Genomic DNA, 23,962 nt, shown 5'->3' on the forward strand with positions numbered 1-23,962 from the left:
TCTCGCGCGCGCTCTCTCTCTCTCCCCCCGCCCCCTAAAACCCTTCCACCAAAGAGACTTGATGTCCGCACGCTTGGCAACTGAATCCCTCTTTTATAATGCCACTTGCGGTCGGCCTGAGATTCGCGTGTTCCTTGTTTCGTTTGTCTCGCGCATCTTCTTAAAAGACAACTATTTATTTATTTCGGGCGCCATCGTTCTGTGTTTATATTGTTTTTATCGTCTGCTGCAAAACTCAGGACCATCACAGGGTGGCGGCAAAGAGCCAAAAGTTATGTGTTTTACATAAATATAGTAGCCTTAATTAAAAGAAAAACGTTTGCTGTGCTCAGTTGTCTGTGGTGAAACTTTAATAAAATGGTTTGATTTCTTGATGCGCTGGCTCTAATTGTTTCAGTAGAGCCTTATTTCGTTATTATTTTATTTATTTATTTATTTGATCTGTCAATTGCTTACAAGATAATAGGTATAAGTATTAACATAGTTATGAATACATGGATACATATAAGAAAAAAAAAAGAATAGGACAGGGACAGTAGGCACGTTTGTGCGCTCATGCACGCCCCCTACAGGCCTCTTAGGAAAGGGGTGAGGTCAATAGTAGACAGTCTAAGGTTAAAGTTTTTGGGGTTTGGGGAAGAAACCACAGAGTCAGGTAGCTAATCTAAATCTCCTGGCACAGCAGAACAGATGATGGTCGGAAAAAGGAAAATAGCAATTTTAACAGGCAAGTTTGCCAGATAAGGAGTGAGTGGGCGGGGAGGGTTCCCGCTGGCCATGTGGGCAGAGCAGCCTTGTGTTTCTGCGCAGCCTGGATTAATTGCTTTGGGGGGTGCTCTGGGGGTGAGATTTCTCTGCAGCCCACCAGAATTTTCTCAAGGCCCACCAGGGGGCCATGGCCCACCGGTGGGCAACCGCTGCTCTAGTTAGTAGTGTGTTTTGGTTAACAACTCTTAATGCCTTTTTGGCTATGTAGTTACAGTGGTCTCTAGCACTTAGATCATTTGAGATGAGTACTCCAAGGTCCTTGATAGAGTTTGGATCATCAACAAGGTCTTGACTATTCAGCTTGTATTTTATTTTCTGATTTTTTTGCCAATATGTAAGACAGCATTTATTTGTTGAGATTTGAAGTTGCCATTTGTTTGACCATTCTGATACAGAGTCGAGGTCTTTTTGAAGGGTAATAGAATTATCTGTGGTGTTGAATAGCTTTACATCATCAGCGAAGAGAATGCAATTGCTCTTAATATGATCACAGAGGTCATTTATGTTAAATATTAATACCATGAAAAAAATATCTAAAAGTCTTTGCAATATTTATGCTATGTCTTGTCTCTGGGAAAAAATAGATCAGTTTGTATCAGTAGGGTTTAGGATTGTATTATTAATTTTTTAAATTGCAGATATTTATTTCTAAAATATATTATCTGCAGTATAGATCTTAGACTGATAACAGCTTATGTGGATGAAAAAGAAATACAGCAATTGACAATTGCTAGGTAGTTGGAACCAGATTGAGAGCCAGTGTTGTATAGTGGTTCTGGCATTAGGGTAGAAACCTGGAGATGTCTTAAGCACATAGCCAGCTGGTTGACTTGGGCCAGTCATTTTCTTCCTCAGCCCTAGGAAGGAGGCAATTGCAAACCTTTTCTGAAAAACCTTGCCAGGAAAACCAGAGACTTGCCAAGTAGCCTCTGAGAATCAACCTGATTAAACATGGTTAAAGAGAAGAAGAAAAAAAGAGCATCTGATAAAAAATTAACATATTAGACTTTAGGGTATAAATCCTAAGAATAATTTTAAAAAATAGAGCATACCCTATGCTCTTTTGGCAGTTTTAAGATAGTTTGCATATTATGAGAAGTTTGAAAGAGCCACTTCAGTGTACTTGTTAAGGTGCTGGATTAGAAATAGTGAGCTCAAATTCTCTCTTCAATATGAAATCTAGCTGGGTGATTTTGGGTTAGTCACTCTCTGTCTCATCCCAATCCACCTCCAGTTTGTTGTATGGAAACTAGGCAGGAACATTATATAAGGCCCTTTGAGTTATATATAATAATACCGTATGATGTAAATACCATTTGTCCCAAGTTAGGCAATTGACATGCTTTTTTGTCATCAGTTTTTTGTTTTTCAGAATCGCTTGGGTTTATACTAAGATCTGAACACTTATTCCGAAAGTTAAACTAGTAAAATTGTCCTATACCAATAATTCTGGGGAAAAAATCTGAAATCAGAATATTTTACAATGTCCTCCAGCTTGCTCAACTGGTGTTTGATATCATAAAACACTGTCTGCAAAAAGTCCTCAAAAACTTTCGAAAAACATTAACAGTTTGCAACATAGTGGGCTAACATAGCTGAAAACATTTACTATACTATGGGTATTTATTACACTTCAAAATTGTATTTTTATAGATTGTTCTTTTCCAAAATTACCTTACTTGTTAATTGTCCATTGACTGCAAAATGTTTCCTTTTGTGTGGGATGGCTTCCTAGTGGTAAACTGAGTTGGTATATAAACAATATAAGTGTGAGTGTGTGTGCGCGCGCGTGCTAATGTATATATAAAGGTATCTTTCCAGTTTTGAATGATGTCTCAGCAATAAGAAAGGCACGAGATATGTTTTCAGCCATCTATTGCCATATAACAGGTATATTGATCAAAAGAATATAATTGTATGAAAGTGTTAAATTCTGTCTCAGACACAAATTCATGTGTAATGACTGATTCCCAAATTATAAAAATTTTAGAACATTGGAAAAGCCTATTTTAATGAAGCATTTCATCTCTACCATGATGATTTACTTATTCCTGTTCTGTACAAATGCAGTGAGGTAATACATATGAAATGTTTCTGTAAATGTTTATAAATAGGACTTCAGGAAAAACAATTACTACCAACCTGCCTTCAATCATGGACCTGTGTACTGCATGAGTCAAAAAGAGGGCTGTGAAAATATTTACAGACCCCCTCACGTCCCGGACATAAACTGTTTCAACTCCTACTCTCAAAACAACGCTATAGAGCATGCACATCAGAACAACTAGATACAAGGGCAGTTTTTTCCCGAATGCCATCACCCCGTTAAACAAATATTTCCCTCAACGCTGCCCAACTATTTACAAATTCTGCACTACTATTACTATTCTGTCCTCTATAATTACTGACTGAATGTATAAAGGCAGATAGATAACTCCACAAAGTCTTTTTATTGGTTCATCAGGCATCCTCAAGATAACTCACAGTTATGATGAGATTCTTCTCAGTGTCCAATTCTTTGCATATCTGTCTTTCTGGGTAAAAAGATGGTTATCTCTCATCCCGATAATGAAGGAGCAAAGGATGAAGCACCAGCATGCTGCTGGGATCCAAGCAAGAGTGAAGAAACCTCCCCCAACCCACCAAGGGTCAATTCAGTGACCAATCAGGGTTACAGATGTGGCCACATGACATGAACTACATTTCCCAGGATACCTTAATTACATTTACCATGATGCATTCACTTAAGGGGACAGCTCCCAATTACTAACTAACTATACCAATTCCCATTAACTATAACTGGCTAGACAGCACACTCCCCACCTGGAATTATAAATTCCACTACTAACTAAAGAGCAAGTAACTGTATAACTAAGATGAACAGTAAAGAGTAATACTAACTGAATAGCAGTTAACTATATAACTAAGATAAACAGTTAACTATATAACTAAGAGAAAAAGTAAATAGTAATATACTATCAAACAAAGCAAAGCATGCAAAGCTTGAGGTTCAATCTTCAAGTTCAGCTTTTCTCCGCAGCAACACTAGGTTGGTGATCGGTCTGGTGTAGAGCGACTTTGTGAAAGTCTGCTGGTCGCTTCTGGCAGCCGTTTAGGGTAGACAGGTACTCTTGCTCCCAACAATTCTAAGGGGTGTTGACAAGTGGTTGAAATGGATGTTGCGAAGACATCTGCCTGTGTAGAGCATCTTAGTGAAAGTCTGTTGGTCGCTGGTGGCTGTTTAGTGTTTCTTAGTGAAAGTCTGCTGGTTGCCAGCGGCCTTTTAGGGTGGACCTGTATTCTTGTTTCCGATGGTGCCAAAGAGCATCAGAAGGCTGTCGGGATGGGTGGTGTGAAGGCATCTGCCTGGGCTGAGGCTTGCATCTGATCGACATAGACTATTCCTGAGATTCTCCATCCCAGTTCTGTCTTGAAGGCAAAGGGGGTGCCCCTAGGGCCTCTGACTACTTCAATGTAAGCTAAAGCATCAGGGGCATCTACTCCTAACAAGAGCAAAATCTTGGCTTCAGAATCTAAAGCAAGAATGTGACAAGCCACGTGCTGCAGGTGAGGTATGCTGCTTGCTACCTCTGGAGTTGCAATCTTGCTGCAGTTGTCTGGTATCCCATCCCATTCTAACACAGGCGGCAGTGGGAATCGGGAACTCCCATCTAATGACTCTATGCAGAGTCCAGTAGCTCTCTTCCCCGCCATGCTTCGTGGTGCAGTGCACATTGATATTGTGAAGTGCACCTCTTCCTTCTGAACATCAAAGAGGTCGAAGAATGCAGACCTGGCCAGCGAGCGATCTCTGAGGATCCAGTATTACAAACATCTTCACTGCTTCTTCTGGGCATCCTTCGGGGTAGATGTTGGCTAAGCAGATCTGACGACACGAGCGAGGGGATGGTGTGTTATCACACACCGCCGTGCAATTGACATTCACCACTGGCTCCGCGTGTGCTTCTGTAGCACATTGAGGCTCCTTGGCTGGAGGAGGGTTATGTGTTGTCTGCTGTGGTGGCTCTGAGTCTGGATGCAGAGCGGCTGGGGGCTCATTGCTGTTGCATAGATCAGGGGTCCCCAACCGCCGGTCCACGGACCGGGACCGGTCCGCAGAACAAGTCTTACTGGGCCGCTGCTGGTTGCTGGCGCCGCCATCTTTTTGGTAAAAAGTGCTTCCGGTGAGCTTTTCGGTAGAAAGCTCACCGGAAGCACTTTTTCATCAAAAGATGGCGCGCATATGCGCTCGTGAGCTTTTCCGGGTAGAAAGCCATTTCTACCTGAAAAGCTCACCGAAGCGCTGGCGCCACACTTTTTCATCAAAAAAAGATGGCGGCGCCCAGTTGATGCTGGTACCGGGCCGCGGCGCCCAGCTGATGCCGGTACCGGGCCGCGGCATCAAAAAGGTTGGGGATCACTGGCATAGATGACATTGCACCCTGGCTGTGCAGTCTTTGGCTGGGTGTTTGGATTCGCAACACTTATAGCAAAATTGGGACTCCCTTATCAAATCTTTCCTTTGGGTCAGGGATTTCACTGCAAAACCCTGGCACCTGTTCAGGGAGTTTTGACAGTTGTGCAATGGGCAAAACTGGCCTCTCTTTGGAGTTGGAGGCTTAAATTGGGTTGCTTCTGATGAATCCTCTCCCAAACTCTTTATGGAGGAGGTCGTGACCCCTGTTTCATGTGTTGTCATGTGGTTGTGATCTCTAGTGATTTGCAGTATACTCTTGAGAGGTGTAGAGTTCGGTTGTGTTCTTTGTTAGTTGGGAGGAATCTGCGTCTGAGGCAGAGGTTTCTCAAGCTGTTGCAGGTCTCTGTTTGCCAAACAACAAATTCTTGGAGAAGGGCAAAAGGTGGTTCTCTTTTGCAGTTTGCAGCCAGAAAGGCATCAGACAAAACAATCCATTGTTGCAAAATTTCTTTTGGGAGTTTGGTAATGATTGCTTCTTGCATTATGAACAGATCAAGGCAAGCCAGTCCTGGTAAGTCAGAACATTCTTTGGCTGTTCGCAGCTCTGTAAGGATGTTGGAAAAATCCTCCAGTCTTTGGGTTTCATGGATGGCGATATACGGGAAACGGTCAAGTCGTTCTAGAAGTGAGTATTCCATCAATGTGTCATCACCATATTTTTGGTCCAAAGCATCCCACGCTCGTTTTAGAGCAGTGCCTGGGTTGTTGAGTATGCCTGTGTAAATGTGTTTCACCATGTAACTAGACCATGGTCCTAGCCATGCTAACAGAAATTTAAGTTCTTCACTGGGAAGCAGCTGTTCGGGTTGAATGGTACTTGTGAAAATGTTCTTCCACAGTAGGTATTCTCTGCCTGGCTTGTCGTTGAATTTGTACACACCGCTAGCTGCTAAGTCCAACTTTCTCCATCTTAGTGACGGTTCTCTGTTACTTCTCTGTGAGGGCAGGTCATCTCTTGGTATGATGCATAGCTTTCTGATTTGAGGGCATGTGTTGTGGACAGTACGTGGTTCTCCTCAGAGTACTTTATGAGGAGGTCGTTATCCGTCACCACATATGCAGGTAGTACCTCTTGAAGTCGGGTATGGTGAGATCCAGCAGCAGAGAATTGGTGTAAGACACTGGAACCTGCTTGCAATCTAGCCAGTTTGGGATGGAGGGAGGAGGCTTTCTTAGAATAGTGGGAGGAAGACACATGTGATCGAGGAGCTATGTCGGGTGTGCCCTGCTCCCTTGACACTTCTTCCAACCATAGCGTGTTATTGAGCACTGCCTGGAGGGCATTTTTGCCTTTCGTAATGCAGTCTTCATGTTCCTTGTGAAACTCCTCAAAGCATTGGACATGTGCTTGGAGTTTTGGGTCACCCAGTCTTGACTGGATGGACTTGAGTTTATCTTCGCTGTTTCTCCACTGTGCAAGAAGGGCATCTAGAACATCTAGCAATGTGCGGATTCTCTAGGGGAATTCTCCCAAACTTGCATTTGGGAGGTTCGCAGATCTCCTCTAGCTCCAACCATGACTCTGCGTAGCAGCGATATTGCGTTTCCCAATCCTCCCTCAAGTGTGGTTCTATGGGTTCGGTAAGCTTGCTATTCTGAGGTCGTAGGCTTCCTGAGGTCCCGTTGCCTCTTCATAATTGTGGACCACCAATTCTGGGTTTTGGGAACCAAGCTCCATGGTTACATCAAGGGTGGGTGGAGGATTCGAGTCCTCTGGTACATCAGAGACATCTGTCATGGAGGAAGAAGTTGCCATGCTTCAAATTAGCAAAAGGTGAATTTTGGAAAATTTAGTGGTTTTCCGTAACTAACTATACCAATTCCCATTAACTATAACTGGCTGGACAGCACAATTACTATTAATCTTCTCATCACTCCTTATCACCCATCCCCTCCCACTTGTGACTGAATGACTGTAACTATGTCGCTTGTATCCTTACGATTTATATTGACGTTTCCTAGTATGATTTGATTTGATTGCTTATTGTACCCTATGGCTATTGTTAAGTGTTGTGCCTTATTATTCTTGACTCTTGATGAACGTATCTTTTTTTTTTATCTTCACTGAGAACATTTGCACCAAGACAAATTCCTTGTGTGTCCAATCACACTTGGCCGATAAAGAATTTTATAAAGAATGCTAAATATTTTGTAAATTGAGATCTACCGTATTGACAATTTTGATATAAAGACAGTTTCCTATTGTTTAAATAAAATAGTATACATTTCCTTTTAAAATGTGCGTATCAAAATGATTAATTAATAAACAGTATGTATAAAGACTAATTATGGGCTTATAAGATTTAATCATCTCTTCTAATCATTTAAGTATCTCTGAAGTTGAAAATGCTAATAGTCCAAATTATGATGGCAATAGACACATTTATATATTTATATAAATATTTATATATTTGGAGTGGTGCAGTGGCCTAGAGGTGAAGCTCTCACCTCATAATCAGGAGATTGTGAGTTCGATCCTAGATAGAGGCAGATATTTCTCTCTCTCGGCACACTGAGAATATTAGGGGTGGGATGGACCTTGAGTCTTTTAGTTTGTTGTTTACAAAATTGTAGAAAGCGCAGGTGGAATTGGTGCATAGAAGGTTTTCCTCTTGTTTAATGTGATAATTGGTGCATTCAGTTTTTATCTGGTGGCATAATTTTTTGTATCGGCTTTTGAAGTTGGCAATGTGACCAGATTTGTTTTTCCGCCAAAGTGATTTCTTTTTGGATTGAAGCTTCCTTATTGTTATAGGTAATTTTTTGTTTTGTTTTGGGAGTTGTTATTGGTACATATAGTTTGTTGTCTCTTTTGATTTCAAGTAAAAGTATGTTGTAATGGTCTTCAACAATATTGCATCCAGTGAATAGAAATTGCCAATCAAGAGATGAGAGATCGTTGTCTATAAGATCATAGTTGCCTTTCTGGAAGTTATAATTGGGGATCCCGTCATTATGATGATTTTTGTGTGGACGTATGTTGAGACAAAAGTCAATCATGTTGTGGTCACTGTTGGAAAAGGGTTCTTTCATTTGTATTCCGTAAATTGAAATCCCACTATTGCAGAAGATGAGATTGAGGCAGTTGTTAAGCCTAGTATTGTTGGTTACTAGTTGTTCCAGTCCCAGATTTGTTACAGCATTGTAGAAGGTAGCATGTATGGGTTCAGTTTTACATTCATTTAGGGTCCAGTTAATATGTGGTAGATTGAAGTCACCAAGAAAGATAAAAGCATGTGGGCAGGATGTTGCCCATGTTAGTAGTGAATTTAACTTGTTTACATGTTCGATGTCATAATCAGGGGCTCTGTAACATAGTAAGAATCAAAATATGATATTTAAGAACAGTTCACATATGATGGTCTCAGGAAGAGCAAGCTCTTGGGTAACTTTGGATGTTTTTTAGGACTTTTTATAGAAGATAGCAACACCACCTCCTCTACAGATTTCGCAATCTGATCGGTAAACATGAGTCTCTTACTGTGGTAATGGAGTCAGGGAGAGATGCGTTGAGCCATGTTTCACAGACACATATAATGTTGAATTTAGCCATATTTAGTAAGAGGAGATATTCAGGTATTTTATTTACAAGGCTTCTTGCATTGAGTAGCTTGCATTTAAGGCCAGTTGTAGTTGGAATTGAGGTAGTTACGCATTGGTGACAGAAAGGGCATCCAGCCATTACAACACTCTGCTAGCTCCATTCAGTTGCCCAGACTCCAGGTACCCAAGTTGTTAAAAGGAGTCGTTATACCCAGGTCATTAAAAGGAGGTGATAAATATTTATATAAATATTTATCCTTTAGTGTAAGCAAATAATATTTATCCTTATTGTAAGAAATGATAACGATTTATCATCCAATAATTGAACTGAAGATGCCAACATTCATCCATATTTTCAACTTATTTTTAAAATCAATTTCTAACTACCATAGTATCCATTTTTGCATGAGAAAAGGATCAGAATACCTTGTTGAGAAATAATATAATACATTTATCTAGCATCCAGAAAATGTTGAACTAAGCAGTAAACTTTTAGTTTGCTGCATAATCAGTAGTGGTATTGTACCGGTTCAGCCCAGTATCGCCGAGCTGGTAGCGGAGATGAGTAGCAGAGACTGAACCTGTTCTCTCCACTGCTCTGCTGTTGGGCCCATCCGCTTGCCCGGGCTCCAATATTCATCTTTATCCTCTGCTTTTGAAGCGCAGCTGTTGTGCTGTGCAGCAGCTGCTGAAGTGATGGGGAGAGTGCAGGCTTGCAGGAGGTGAGTTGGAATGCCTCTGTGCCTACGCAAAGTGTGCATTTGACGTGTGTGCGCACACACAGTGTGTGCACGCATGCAAAACATGCCCACCAGGCCACGCCCATTGAACCATCCCCATCGTAAAACTTTTTGAAACCCACCACTGTGCATAATATACTTAGTTTATGGAAACCACAGCAATGGAAGATATTCAGTGGGAGTTTTGAAAAATATACACAAGCTTGTTTTTTGTGAAGAAGGACACCACAAGTATGCAAGACATTGAGAATGGTGGATTTATTCTTATGCAAAAAGACATTGGTGTCTGGGCCTCCAGACACGTAATTAGATGAAAAACATCTCTAGACTGCCTCCTAATCTGTGGAATTCACGGGGTATGTCTTGGGGTGGGGTGGGGTGGAGGGGAAACAGTTTCTAGCTTCTCAAACTCTTTGTGTAATATGGTCACAAACATAACATTATTCCTTGGAAAATATTGTTGACCAAAGCTTTAAAAACTAACATGCAATGTTTTTCACTCTTTTTTTAAAAAATGAAACACGTCTAATTACAAAATAAAACATACAGAAGGAAAAAGACACAGCCATTTATATTGGAAACGCAATTGTTGGTCTTTAAACTTAGCACCAAAGATTGCCGAGATGTCAGATCTTGCTGTAGGAAGTTCTGCAGAGCAGTATTGTCTTTCAGCATTTTCCAGAAGAGCAGCGACCTAGAGAAAAGTGAAGACAAAGGCAGCCATTATTTTATTTTCTAGCATTGCCATTTACAGAGACTGATTGTGGAACATCAAGAGATGATTTTGGAAATGTCTGTCCTATTCCCCACATAATTAGCTAGGAAGCCATTTTCCCAACATTCAGAGTTATTCACCTTCCTTGCATAAATTCCCATAACCCAGTACAGTTTTTTTAAACAAATTAAAATAGTCAAAAACAAAAATATTGTTTTAAACAGGTAATAATATTTTGTCATTATTTTCTTCAAATGATACTGAAATACATAACGAAATACATAACTAATTTCTGTTAGCAATCCCTAATACTTTTCATCTAAACTGAAATCCCAAAGCCTTCAAGAAAGACAGTGACTGGATTAACATGTTTTGCAGTTCATAATAGCTGGGTTCACCCACAAGATAAATAAACAAACCACTTTATAACTTGGGAATCTAGCAAATATTTAAATATAACTATTGATGATCGTGTGGAACTTTTAATTTTACATAAATGCCTAGAAATGAGGACAGAATGCATGTTTTGATTGATGGTGGGTATGAAGCAGAGGTTGTATTCAGCAGGTTCTGACCAGTTCTGGAGAACCTATAACGGGAATTTTGAGTAGTTCATAGAACCGGCAAATACCACCTCTGACTGAAGATTTTACAGTATCCTTCCCCTGCCACACCCTCCAAGCCATGCCCACAGAACCGGTAGAAAATTTTTTTGAATCCCACCACTGGTATGAAGGTGAAATGAAAATCAACGTAACAGCAAATATACAAATTTCACCTTAAATCTTACCTCTATAGCCATTTCCCAGGTATCCATTCATTCTGTACTTTGATTCCTTTCCTCCTAAACCAAAAGAAAAAAATATATCAAAAATGTTAACATCATATTCTTGATTGACAATATTTCTTTATATAATTCTAAGCAATAAGTTTACTATTTAGTAACTCTTTTAGTAACTGTTTAGTGAACTGTTTCATATCTGTGTGCTAAAGCAGTGATCCCCAACCTTTTTTACGCCGCGGCCCGGTATCCCCAACCTTTTTTATGGCGCGGCCCGGTACCGACATCAGCTGGGCACCGCCATCTTGTTTTGATGAAAAAGTGCTTCCGGTGAGCTTTCTACCTGGAAAAGCTCACCGGAAGCACTTTTTCATCAAAACAAGATGGCGGCACCCAGCAAGCCAGCGGCCCAGTAGGACTTGTTCCACGGACCGGTACCGGTCCGTGGACCGGTGGTTGGGGACCCCTGTGCTAAAGAACCCTTTTCCAACAGTGACCACAATATGATTGACTTTTGTCTCAACATACGCCCACACAAAAATCATCACAATGATGTAAGCCCCAATTATAACTTCAAAAAAGGCAACTATGATCTTATAGACAACGATCTCTCATCCCTTGATTGGCAATCTCTATTCGCTGGATGCAATACTGTTGAAGACCATTACAACATATTTTTACTTGAAGTCAAAAGAGTCATCAAACTATATGTACCAATAACAACTCCCAAAACAAAACAAAAAAACAGATTACCCATAACAATAAGGAAACTTCAATCCAAAAAGATATCACTCTGATGGAAAAACAAATCTGGTTATGTTGCCAACTTTAAAAGCCGATACCAAAATTTATGCCACCAGATAAAAACTGAATGCACCAATTATCACATTAAACAAAAGGAAAACCTACGCATCAATTCCACCCGCGCTTTTTACAATTTTGTAAACACCAAACTAAAAGACTCAAGGTCCATCCCACCCCTGATAGGACCTAATGGGAAAGACTGCAACGATGACACCACTAAAGCCAACATCTTTAACACATTCTTTGGCTCAGTATTTGTAAACAGAAATGGATCATGTCCAGTATTTCCTAGTCAAACCACAGACAACTACAATGATCTAATACATATCGATTTTACAGAAGACAATGTTGAAAAAGCACTACGCAATCTAAAACCACCTCTATCTATTTGACCAGACAGAATATGTGCCTACTCCTTAAAAAAGCTATCCACTGCCATAACAGAACCTCTAAGCATAATCTTTGAAAAATCTTTCAGGACCAGCTCCTTGCCTAACCTATGGTCACAAGCCACGGTCATCCCCATCTTCAAAAAGGGAGACCCCAGCCTAGTTGAAAATTACAGACCAATCTCCTTATGCTGCATCACCTGTAAAGTCATGGAATCAATTATTAATCAATCCAATATCCTCCACTTAGAGACAAACAACCTACTCTCTAATAAACAATTTGGTTTCAGAAAAAAACTATCCTGTAATCTGCAACTCTTACACTGCAAAAACATATGGACTACACAACTCGACCAGGGCAAAACAATAGACACAATATACATAGACTCCTGTAAAGCCTTTGATTCACTGGTGCATGACAAATTACTCCTAAAACTAAAATCTTATGGTATCTCTGGACAACTGCATAACTGGATAGAAGCATTCCTGACAAACAGATAACAAATGGTCAAAATTGGGAATGTCCTATCAAATTCTGTACCTGTCAATAGTGGTGTCCCCCAAGGCAGTGTTCTAGGACCAACTCTCTTCATACTCTACATAAATGACCTCTGTGATCACATTAAGAGCAACTGCATTCTCTTCGCTGATGATGTTAAGCTATTCAATACCACAGACAATACTGCTACCCTTCAAAAAGATCTTGACTATGTATCAGAATGGTCAAACAAATGGCATTATTTTCCTTCCCAACAGATGTATCTCTAGCAATGTGCACCCATAAAAACAGATGCTGAGGGAAATAGCTAATGTGCTATTTTCTCATCATTACAATATGATTTTCACTGCAATAGAAATGGTATAGGGAGTTCTAGGACCCATAGTAAATTGGGGCAGGGCCCTGATTGGCTCATGTATTCCAAAGTCTGAATTTATGAAGACAATTTGAACAGCAAATTTCAAAGCAATTTGGTGGGAATGCAGAATGGAAACAGTGCTATTTAGAAATACCCTAGATATCCTGTTATACAGGTAGTCCTGGACTTATGACCACAATTGAGCCCAAAATTTCCATCACTAAGCAAAACAGTTTTAAATGAGTTTTGCTCCATTTTACAACCAATCTTGCTACAGTTGTTAAGTGAGTGATTGCATTCTATTCTATTCTGAGTTTAAGGTGGTTGTTTTTCTGTGCTAAGGGAGGGCTAAGTCACTATGATTCTTGAAATCATATTTTTGTTCAGTTAAAAATAATATCTTAAAGGGAAAAAAGAATACATATAGCAATTAAAACTATCTAAAACTGCTTGTAAGTTGGAATCATATCATCTTCGGAAGGCAGCATAGTAGTAAGAAAACTTTCAGGGAAGAGAACCTGCCTTCAGAAAACTGTTCTTTCTGGATTTGCCTTCCAAAAATGCCCAGGAAGTCTGCAGAGATGTCTGGCCCATATTTAGGATAACACAAGATGTAAATAGGGTTCAATATTCTGGCCATATAGATCTCCCAATGACATGCCAAGTACATTTTCAAATCTTTCCCAGTCACAGGAGGCTGAAGTGCTTTTAATGGAAGCTTGTCTACCATCAGATTGGGGTCCTATCATTCATGCTTTGGTAACATCCAGATTCATGACATCCTCTATTTAGGAATGTATTTGAAAAAGTGTTTGTAAATTGATTATTTTTGAACTATGTTCCTATATGGGTGGTGATGGCAAATAAGAGCATGATGCTCTGATTTCCACTGCTTCACTGGCTATACAATTGGTTGCAGAATGCTGATGGATAGAGGGACTTATTTATTATGCCTTAATCTGTAGGGTTTAATTATTCCATCTTTATTACTTTAGAAGTAACTCAGGGAGGTGAATGTACAGTACACAATACGTGCATAAGCGCACCAACGTGCATACCATCCCTGTCCTATTGTTTCTTTTATTTTTTTTATTTTTCTTATATGTATCCATGTATTCATAACTATGTTTTTACTATTATCTTGTAAGCAATTGACAAACCAAATAAATAAAATAAATAAATCTTCCTACTTTTCCCTACAACCATAATCCTGTGAAGTGAGTTGGGCTAAGAGAGAGTGAGTGGCCCAAAGTCACCCAGCTGGCTATTATGCCTCAAGCTAGATTAAAACTCAGTCTCCTGATTTCTAGCCTGGTGCCTTAAACTAGACCATGAACTCAGGTAAGCACTAAAAGGGGTCCAAAATGCTAAAGGTAGCTATATAAAACAAGCCTTCTTAACAACAGTTCTTAGATTAGAAAGTTGCTGTTGTTAGTTGCAAAGTCGTGTCCAACCCATTCTCTGTTGTCCCCTTCTTCTACTGCCCTCAATCTTTCCCAACATTAGGCTCTTCTCCAGTGAGTCCTTCCTTCTCATTAGGTGGCCAAAGTATTTGAGTTTCATGTTCAGGATCTGGCCTTCTAAAGAGCAGTTAGGGTTGATCTCCTCTAGAACTGACCAGTTGGTAAAAACTTAGTATGTTTCTATTTAAGTGACAAACACTTGCTTTCTCCAAAGAGAATTCCTACTGATCACCATAAAGCTTCCTTTGTTATTACACTAAAACTTTTAAAGCACAATGCTTTGTTTAATATCATTATTGATTATTATGAATTCATGTTTATTAAATTGATTGGTGATTCCTTCCACTTCAGGTAGTTAGACATACAAATGTTAAAGAATAAAGTTCTTAAGGATCTTACATTGAAAGACACCAGAATTACCCAGACACACAGTTTAAATAATAATTGGTCACTCCAAAAATCTGGAAGTTCTTTATTTTAGGCCAATCACTGTTAGGATATTAGCAAACAAGTAAAAAAGATGGGAAAACAGACTTTTGGTGCCACTTACGATATCCTCCTAGTGGCTGTCCAGGGCCTAGCAGACTGCCATATCCTCCTGGAGCTTGGCCTGCAGCGAGGGGGCCATACGCAGCTGCCAGACAAAAGAAGAGGCAAAATTTAAACACAATGAAAAGACAAGATAATCTTTGATAGTATTATGAACCTTTCCTCCCTGCTGATAGCAAAAACAAAAACACTTGGACTTATATACTGCTTCACAATGTTTTACAGCCCTCTCTAAGTGGTTTACAGAGTCCGGATATTGCCCCTAACAAACGATCTTCTTTTTACCAACCTCAGAAGGATGTGAGGCTGAACCAACCTTGAGCTGGTGAGACTCGAACTGCCAATCTGCAGGCAGCTAGGAGTCTGCAGAATTAGCCTCAGTACTGCATTCTATCTATTGCACCACCACGGCTTCTTAACTTAGCTCAGCCAATGCTCTTTTTATATTGATGTCCTGATGAAGTACCGATGTGCTATTTTGGTTCTTATTAGCACTCTGATTGGCTACAGAAATGTCCTTATTGATAGTAGCGAGGATATTTGCTGACTGGCTGATGAATAGTTAATAGCATCTCACCTAAAATACAGGGACTTTTCCAGGATCCATTGATCAAAGCTGTTCTGGTCAAATAAATACACCCATTTAAAAGGGGCTGGGTAGTGCAGAAAAGGCCGATTGCCCATCATGATTCTGTGTTGGCTTTAGCAGAGTTAGTGTTAAAATCAGCATAAGACTTGCTTAAATCATGGGCTAGGATGAGATAAAGCTAGTATCATGTGACAAAGGGAGAAGATTACAATTAGGAGTGTCAGAACACTCTAATGCTAATTACATAACTAGCAGCAGGATAAAGATGTAAGAGTCTTTTTCTGGGGGTGGAGTAAACCTTACCTGCCCCCAGTCCATTAGCTTGAAGGTCTCTACTGTTCAAATATCCTAGTCCATTTCCGTTGGCTGCAAAGGATGGAGAAACAGAAAGGGAAAGGGGAAAATGTGAAACATAGAAAATCACATCAAATGCCCTGTCACTATGCTTCCTTCCCGTAAATTTGGATGGTTGGAATGGGAATCTAGGTAGTATTGTTGACCACTGTTTACCAGGGGTGGGATTCAACCGGTGTAACAACTGGTTCAGTGAGCGTGTGCTTTGCGCATGCATGCAGCGTTTGCAACTCACCTTCTGCTGTGTGTAAAACAGCTGACACATGGCAATCCGCTTTGCTGCGCGAAGCAGCTGAGCTGGAAAACCCGGAAATAAAGCATGGACTAGAGCCAGTGCGGGCAGGTGGGCCCAACAGCTGATCGTTGGAGAACCGGTTCTCTCCCAGCTGAACCTCGGAGCTACTGGTTCACTTGAACCGGGCTGAACTGGTAGAATCCCACCCCTGCTGCTTACCGATAATGACCTTCACCTATATAGAACCTGTATGTTTTCCATTTAAAATAGGATCATTGAAAATCAATGAAAGTATATTTCAGTCTCCTGGAATACTTTGCTGGCAATCTGAGAACTATTCTTCAACCGTATACAGTACAATATATTTCCATAACTAATACAACACTTAAGGAGCACTGAGCAGGCTGTCCTCTCTGAATGGTCCAGTTGTGCTGTCACTAGCAACTAGTTATCTAAAGATATGACACAATTGTGTGCAGAGTGGAAGCTTTATGTAGACAGTCATGTATGTGTCTGTTTATTTCTGACAGTTTATAGTACTTTTGGGTGAGAAAGTTATTTCTTTTGAGACAAAATAGGTACATTAAGCCTAACCATTTTGCTATTTAAATTGTATTTTAACAAAGGGCATGTCAAAAGTTGTACATCTGCAACCAGAAGTTACATTCTGTCAGCTAGGGATTCCCCCTGGCTTAATATACTCAACCACTTTGGTTTGCAAATCAAGATTTATAGCATGTATCATGTAAATTTAGATGATTGCAGTTTATTCAAGAAAACATAACTGAACCATATCTTAGTACAAGACATCATTCATTTAATAATCTCTCTTTCTGGACTTGTTTTAACAGGCTAGCCTAACAGCTCCTCAGAAATTTGAGAATGTTGCTCTGGGATATGAAAGGAAAAAAAAAAGAGGAAACAGAGGAACAGTAAAATTGGTAATTCTTTATTATGTCAATCATAAGTGTTTTCTAACTTGATCACTCACACTTTGAGATTCTCGGGAAGACATGAATAATGAATACTTTTGCCTTTTCAAGATATTGCTAAATTCATATTTCCATCCTAACTTGTAAAGATTCAATTTCTTACCATCCAACCCTATCGCCTGGGCAGGCTGGGATTCATATCCTACTTGTGGCCCACCTGGATGAAAGAGATCAAAAAGCAGGAAAGTGAATTTTTAGTTCCACAGATACAAGAAATTTTCATATTACACAGGACTCTCCAGACGTAATCCAGGGATGTTGAGGTTGGTGTCATATCTACAGAGGTTTTCTTGCAACATAGCGGACTTGGCCTGCAAGCATTATCTCTCTACTAAGCAGGAAGAGGAGCTTTCTCCTTCCAAAGCCCATATTGGCAAAGAATAATCATATGGCCTGATCCTGGAGGGAAGGGGGCTGCAACACAGTCTCCCAACTTTTGGGGCCATTACAGGAAACCATATGCTATTTTTTTTCTTGCTTTTTAACACAGCAGGTGAGAAAAGGACCCCCTAGGGCAGGGGTCCCCAACCACCGGGCCGCAGACCACACTGGTCCGTGGATCACTTTGTACCGGGCCGCAAAGAAAATAAAAAATAAAATAAAAATGGTGGCTTTCTTCGCCTTCGGTGAATGCTGCTGGGATCAGGGATCAAGGACACAAATGAAAGAAGGGGAGGGAGGAAGCAACCAAAGCCTGTCCTACTCTCTGGCTCAGTGGCTTTGGTTTCCTCCCACCTCGTTCCTCTCTCAGTCGCTCTCTCGCTCCTCCACCAGCCCAGGAAGAAACTGCTTCAAAGAAGCCGGCAGGGTGGCTTTTCCTGTCGGCGCAGCTCCCGCGAAGCGCCCGTTCACCCCCACCCCGCCACCAATCAATCCAGGTTCAATCCAGTGCTCCGTTCTGCCTGCCTGCCTGCCTTCATTTCTGGTGGTTTCGGAGCAGCTTTGGCTGAGAATAATAACTATTCGCCTCTTTTACTCAGCGAAGCTGCTCCGAAACCACCAGAAACGAAGGCAGGCAAGCAGGCAGAACGGAGCACTGGATTGAACCTGGATTGATTGGCGGCGGGTGGGGTGAACGGGCGCTTCGGAGGAGCTGCGGCAACAGGAAAAGCCACCCTGCCGGCTTCTTTTGAAGCAGTTTCTTCCTGGGCTGGTGAAGGAGCGAGAGAGCGACTGAGAGAGGAACGAGGCAGACACCTGAGGGATGAGGCTGAGGGAGGGAGGGAGACACCTGAGGGATGAGGCTGAGGGAGGGAGACACCTGAGGGATGGGGTTGAGGAAGGCAGGGCCGAGAGGCGGGGCTTCTCAGCCGTCCTGCAGGAACTTGTCCTGAGCCACGGAGACAGCCATGGGCCGCCGCCGCCCAGCGCTCAGTTTTGAAGGCGCTCCTCAGCCCGGCGCAGTTCCTGAATCTGCAGCTGAAACCTCCATTTTAAATGTTCAAATAGAAGAGAATATCTGTCGCTCAGGGTTGCAATGAGGAGGCATTGGCTTCCTGACTTGGTGGTTTGCTGGCAGACGTTTATTACCCGACTAGGTAACAACATCAGATGTTACCTAGTCAGGTAATAAAACGTCTGCAAGCAAAACCACCAAACTCGACTCTCCCCCGGTCCTTGAAAAAGTGTTTTTCTGCGTGAAACTGGTCCCTGGTACAAAAATGGTTGGGGACCACTGCCCTAGGGGACAAATTAATCCTATTTAAGGGAGGGGTATCCTTTAAAAAAAACAACCCTGTTTCAGATTGTCATCTGGAGACTCCTTTCATGTGTTTTGTGTTTTGGAGGAATTTAAGGAGCAGTTCGCTTCCTAAAACCTGCTGTTCCCATTCCCTTATTTAATTTTAGGACATTAGAAAAAAAAGAAGAAGAAAAGAAAATGAAGTGATTCTAGGGGAGGAGACGCTGGATGCGCCCTGATCACTCTTGTATTAATCAATTTTACTAGCATAGAAAAGGAAGTTGCTATGTCCCACCATGCCACATTGAAAGCATTAAACCATAAGTTGATCCAGGTCTCTGAAAAAAAATTTATATCAAGGGCAGGAGATCCATCAAAGATAATTTAGAACTCTGGAAAACAATCACAAAACAACTAGAAAAAAATTCCGTAAGTCTTACCAAATGGTCCTGGTTTACCCTCTACTCCAAGACCAGCAGGTTGAGCACCATATGGCAGCTGGCTGGGGTCTCCTAAAAGGAAATATTTAGTGCAAGAGATGTGGTTTACAAAGAAATGGATGTTCTACACCAGGTAATCTACTCCTGAATTTCAGTTCAGCTCTCCAAGAAGACAACTCTTTAATGCATCTTCTAGAAATGCCACTCTATTGTTATTTTCTTTGACCAGAAGAAGAATTCAATTGGTATAATCCTTTTCACCCATGCATATTGAACTTCTTCCCCCTATTGATGATAAAGTATAGCTCTACTCGCATATATGACATATTTAGATACGTCCTATATGGATATGGATAATCATTTCTGTTCTTCAAAGTGTTACCTAGTAGGGGAAAAATCTCTTTGCCTACAAATGTTCTTATCTGTTTACAGGCAGAACACCTTTTAAAATTGGAATCTTTAAAAAGACTAAATGTTGAGTTATTTAGCATTAGATTTAAATCTATGTTATTTTTCTATTCTTGTATAGTGCATAAATAACCCCACTACAATCGATTTCTGCTTTACACACACCATATCTGCCAGCACCATAATCTCCCAGGCCAGTAGCTTCTGGTTGCTGTGGTTGTCCTCTGTATGGAAGTTGCCCAGCCCCTGTAACAGAGATGGTAGTCAGAAGATTAAGGTTGCCCCTTCCCTCCATAGCCACCGCACTCTTCCCACGTCTTGAAGCAAGTGCCCTCACACGACACCTTGATTTCCAATTAAATGGAAGAGGCATTCCCACTCTCCAAGGATCTGAAGCTCTAAGACAACTTTCCCCAATGTGGTACTTTGCTAATAGAACAGAAGTTCCATCATCCACAGTGACTTTCAGTCTAGTACCTTGGAAGGACATCACTTTTAAGAAAGAAGCTTGAGGAGATGTGTGGTTCTCCAACAAAAAAAATTATCTTTGCCTTCCTCAAAGGATAGGATTATTTTTGGAGGAAACCATTACAGAAGTTTTTGTAAAACCAGAACAACGGTCAAGGTAGTTCTGCTCAGGCAATTCCGAGGCTGTATCTTTGGTGCTCAGAGCTTGCTAAGCACATGGCAAAGTCCACTTCTCTGACTTCAAGCTGCACAAAGATTTGTTGAGTTGCCTATGAGTGGTGGAGGAATACTGTTCTTCATTCTGTCATAGCTTGGAGACTCACCTCCATACTTGGTGGAGGCGGCAGCAGCGGCAGCTGGACCGCCTAGTTGACCGCCATATGGAACCTGGGCACCTGTGAATGAAACAGGTCTAAAGATTGTGTTCACATGACACACTTAAGCCAACATCATAACTATCATTTGTTCAATTAACATATTTTTTTGAATTTGCATAACAGCCTGGAATTTAATAGCAAAAGCACTTACACTTCTATACCCCTTTACAGTGCTTTAAGCCCTCTCTAAGCTGTTTACAGAGTTAGCATATTGCCCCCAACTTCAGAAGGATGGAAGGCTGAGTCAACCTTGAGCCAGTGAGACTCAAACTGCCGAACTGAGCTCAGTCAACAATCAGCAGAATTAGCTTGCAGTACTGCATTCTAACTACTGGGTCACTATGGCTTTAAACAAACCACATGGGCTGAATTTGCACAAAAGTGAGGCTAAAACATGGTTAGCTACTGTCTGCAAACACAGCCTGCACCTCAGCACTGATTCAATTATTCAAGATCAATTGTGATTAATTTCTTACAAATATACATATTTCCTAAAATTTACTTTCTTCAAACTGAAGAAAGTATTCACTCCTCAAATCCAGAGTTGTAAATGATAGGAGAAAGTGGGAATACTAGTTGTGAGAGTAACAATAAACAAGTCCCTAGTTGTTGCTGAATATAGGGGGCGATGCTCATCTCCATCTCAAATCCATTGAGCCAAAGCTGTCTGAAGACATTTCCATGTCATGTGGCCAAAAGGATATTATGGAGTGCTGTTACTTTCCCACCAAAGTGGTACTTGTTTATCTACTCTCATTTGCATGCTTTCAAACTCCTAGGTTGGCATGAGCCTGGGGCAGGGTTGGGAGCCGCCACGTCATGTGATGCTTGGGTCTTGAACCTGGACTGTCAGCTTTCCAGCTCATAAGCCCAGGAATTTAATTGTTGAGCCATTGCACCGTGCTAGTTGCGAAAGAACTGGGATAAGATCTGTATTTTAAAGCCAATATATCTACAGGGGAAGAGGCTTGTTTCAACCTGAAACCACAGTAGCGATGGCATAAGAATCTCTTTGATGCTAAAAATTCAAATACATAAAACATAATAATAATTTTTGATAGGTGGAAAAAAATGCCAAATTCAGTCTGAACATCTGGTTGAGTATTTGACTAACCATAATTTATGTCATTATTTGATCCAATTTTCTCCTTTTGGAGCTATTCAATGCCTCATAAAACAGAGAAGGTCTATATGGTACTGGGATAATTTCAAACTAGAAATTGGTACAATAAAGAAATGGCTATATTCCCATTATAGCCTTGATTAAAATTAACAGATTGACTGACTGGATCTGCACAGCATTTTAAGCCATAATCAAGTTGATTTGGAGGTAGTTTGCATTCAGCTAGTATAGTACAGCACAGGGGTGTCAAACTGGATTTCATTGAGGGCCGTGTCAGGTTGCGTTTGACCATGGGGTGGGTGTGGCCAAAGGGGGCATGACCAGCTCAAAGTCACTCATGTTGGAGGTGCCTGTGGTGCAGTGCTGGGATTCAATTTTTTTTACTCCCGGTCCTGTGGGCGTGGCTTGGTGGGCATGGCAGGGGAAGGATACTGTTAAATCTCCAATCAGAGGTGGTATTTGCCAGTTCTCCAAACTACTCAAAATTTCCACTACCGGTTCTCCAGAACTGGTCAGAACCTGCCGAATACCATCTCTGCTGTGGTGGCTCAAGCGCTCTTTCAGTGAAAATGGGCTCCTGAGCTCCATCTCAGCTGCGACAGCTTTATACAGCCCTCTGCCAGCGAAAACAAGGCTTGGGAGAGCTACCCATGGCCCTCCTAATCTCTGTTTTCTCTGACAGAGGTATTATGGTCTGGTCCTTCTCTGTTTCCAGGGCGGCCCTGGAGGCCAGATCTAAGCACTCTGTGGGCCAAAGTCGGGCCCGGGTCTTGAGTTTGATACCTCTGGTATAGCAGATCATATTTAATCGCTTAGTCTGAGGTAAACGCCACAGACATTTGGAACCAGTGGTTTATGACTTAGCCCAATGTGGCTTGTTCAAAAACCATGATTGAAAGGAATCATGGCTTAGCATAATGTGTGAAATTGACACATTTGCTGTTGCAAAATGCTGATCCATCTAATTATAAATCTCACTAGAACAAAGAAAGCATTGCAGCGCAGTAGGCCATCTCTTTTAGCTGAATATTAGATATTCCTTCCTTCTGCCTTCTAGATAGGGTGGGACTACAATTGCAAGAATTGCAAGACAACATGGGAAACTAGTATACTACTCGATCCTACATGAGCCATACTCAGAAGATCATGACTACTGCCATGAACCTTGAACTACACTGAAGGGAATTGGTATATTTGTCCGGTTCTCAAATAAATTGCCTTGCAACTGCAACTAATGTTCCTTACACTTTCACCAGCTCAAATGAATTGCTCCCTGACATACTTTCTTGGCTGAAACAATAACCCAAAATAAGTTTTCACCCTGACTGATAACAACTTCTGTATCTCACTTCTTTCTTACTCTTTGGTTTCTTCATACTATCTTAGTCCCAAGTGAATTTTCCCATGCACCAATATAGTGCAGTGGCGGAAGCCGCTGAATTTGAACATGAGCAACCAATGTTCAAATACGGCCTTTGTCATCAACTTGACCAGAGGGCTTACGCAGATTGCCATCTGGTTAGCCTACCCTCCCTTATCAGTTGTTAAGTTAAAACGGTTCTCTAAATTCTTTGGAGGAAAGGAGGAAAACAAATGTGAGAAATTAATGTCACCCATCCTCATTTCCACCTGGCTGAGCTCCAGCGAGAGGAAATCCATTGCCTCCAGGTCCAGCTCCATAGCCTGGAAAAGTAAAAGAAGATGTGATATTTCTAGCCAGCTAGAAAATCAAGCTATCAACCTTGAATTTATCTGTTGTGTATTTTAAAGCAACTGAATTCAGATAAAGAAGACAGCTTTATTTATTTTTAATACATTGGTCAACAGCTCCACATTCTGGACATACCTATTTATTGCAGCAAGCGATCTGCAACAATGTTTTTGGCCTTCTTCACTTATGCAGCTGTCTATGTTTCTGAATTAGTGATACCACAGAGAACTGGGAACAATTTGCACAAAATAGATATGCAGCCATGATTTTTATCTGCTTTGTGAAAAACCTGTATACAGATTATCCTTAACTTACAACCATTTGTTTAGTGACTATTCAAAGTTATGATGCTGCTGAAAAATATCCAGACTTCACTCTTATGACTGGTCCTTGCACTTACCCAGAGGTGGTATATTCAGCAGGTTCTGACCAGTTCTGGAGAATTGGAAGTGGAAATTTTGAGTAGTTTGGAGAACTGGCAAATGCCATCTCTGACTG

At 41.1% G+C, this 23,962-nt stretch overlaps 1 protein-coding gene and 1 long non-coding RNA gene across 4 annotated transcripts in view; one reads left to right on the plus strand and one right to left on the minus strand.

The window, feature by feature from the left end:
• Positions 1 to 5,723: 5,723 nt before the first annotated feature.
• LOC148129334 (uncharacterized) overlaps positions 5,724 to 23,962 on the plus strand; it is a 29,534-nt gene continuing 11,295 nt past the window's right edge. The window contains exons 1-2 of one of the 2 annotated variants that reach the window (XR_015745802.1): positions 5,724 to 5,870; positions 17,116 to 17,205. This is a non-coding gene — a long non-coding RNA (uncharacterized LOC148129334). The remainder of the gene's footprint in view (positions 5,871 to 17,115; positions 17,206 to 23,962) is intronic. The other variant, XR_015745801.1, reaches the window with a different exon arrangement.
• Positions 9,772 to 23,962, minus strand: part of GREP1 (glycine rich extracellular protein 1) — a 42,371-nt gene continuing 28,180 nt past the window's right edge. Inside the window, exons 10-18 of one of the 2 annotated variants that reach the window (XM_026677567.2) lie at positions 23,383 to 23,436; positions 20,577 to 20,648; positions 19,951 to 20,031; positions 19,378 to 19,449; positions 17,360 to 17,413; positions 15,979 to 16,041; positions 15,088 to 15,171; positions 11,034 to 11,087; positions 9,772 to 10,222 (exon numbers count right to left, since the gene is read on the minus strand). In XM_026677567.2, coding sequence (XP_026533352.1) covers positions 10,197 to 10,222; positions 11,034 to 11,087; positions 15,088 to 15,171; positions 15,979 to 16,041; positions 17,360 to 17,413; positions 19,378 to 19,449; positions 19,951 to 20,031; positions 20,577 to 20,648; positions 23,383 to 23,436 — 560 coding nt within the window. In that variant the 3' untranslated portion in view covers positions 9,772 to 10,196. The remainder of the gene's footprint in view (positions 10,223 to 11,033; positions 11,088 to 15,087; positions 15,172 to 15,978; positions 16,042 to 17,359; positions 17,414 to 19,377; positions 19,450 to 19,950; positions 20,032 to 20,576; positions 20,649 to 23,382; positions 23,437 to 23,962) is intronic. The other variant, XM_087946386.1, reaches the window with a different exon arrangement.

The sequence above is a fragment of the Notechis scutatus genome, chromosome Z, assembly GCF_049901735.1.
Source record: "Notechis scutatus isolate UNSWTSFEM ecotype Mainland chromosome Z, rNotScu1.2, whole genome shotgun sequence".
Classification (NCBI taxonomy): Eukaryota; Metazoa; Chordata; class Lepidosauria; order Squamata; family Elapidae; genus Notechis; species Notechis scutatus.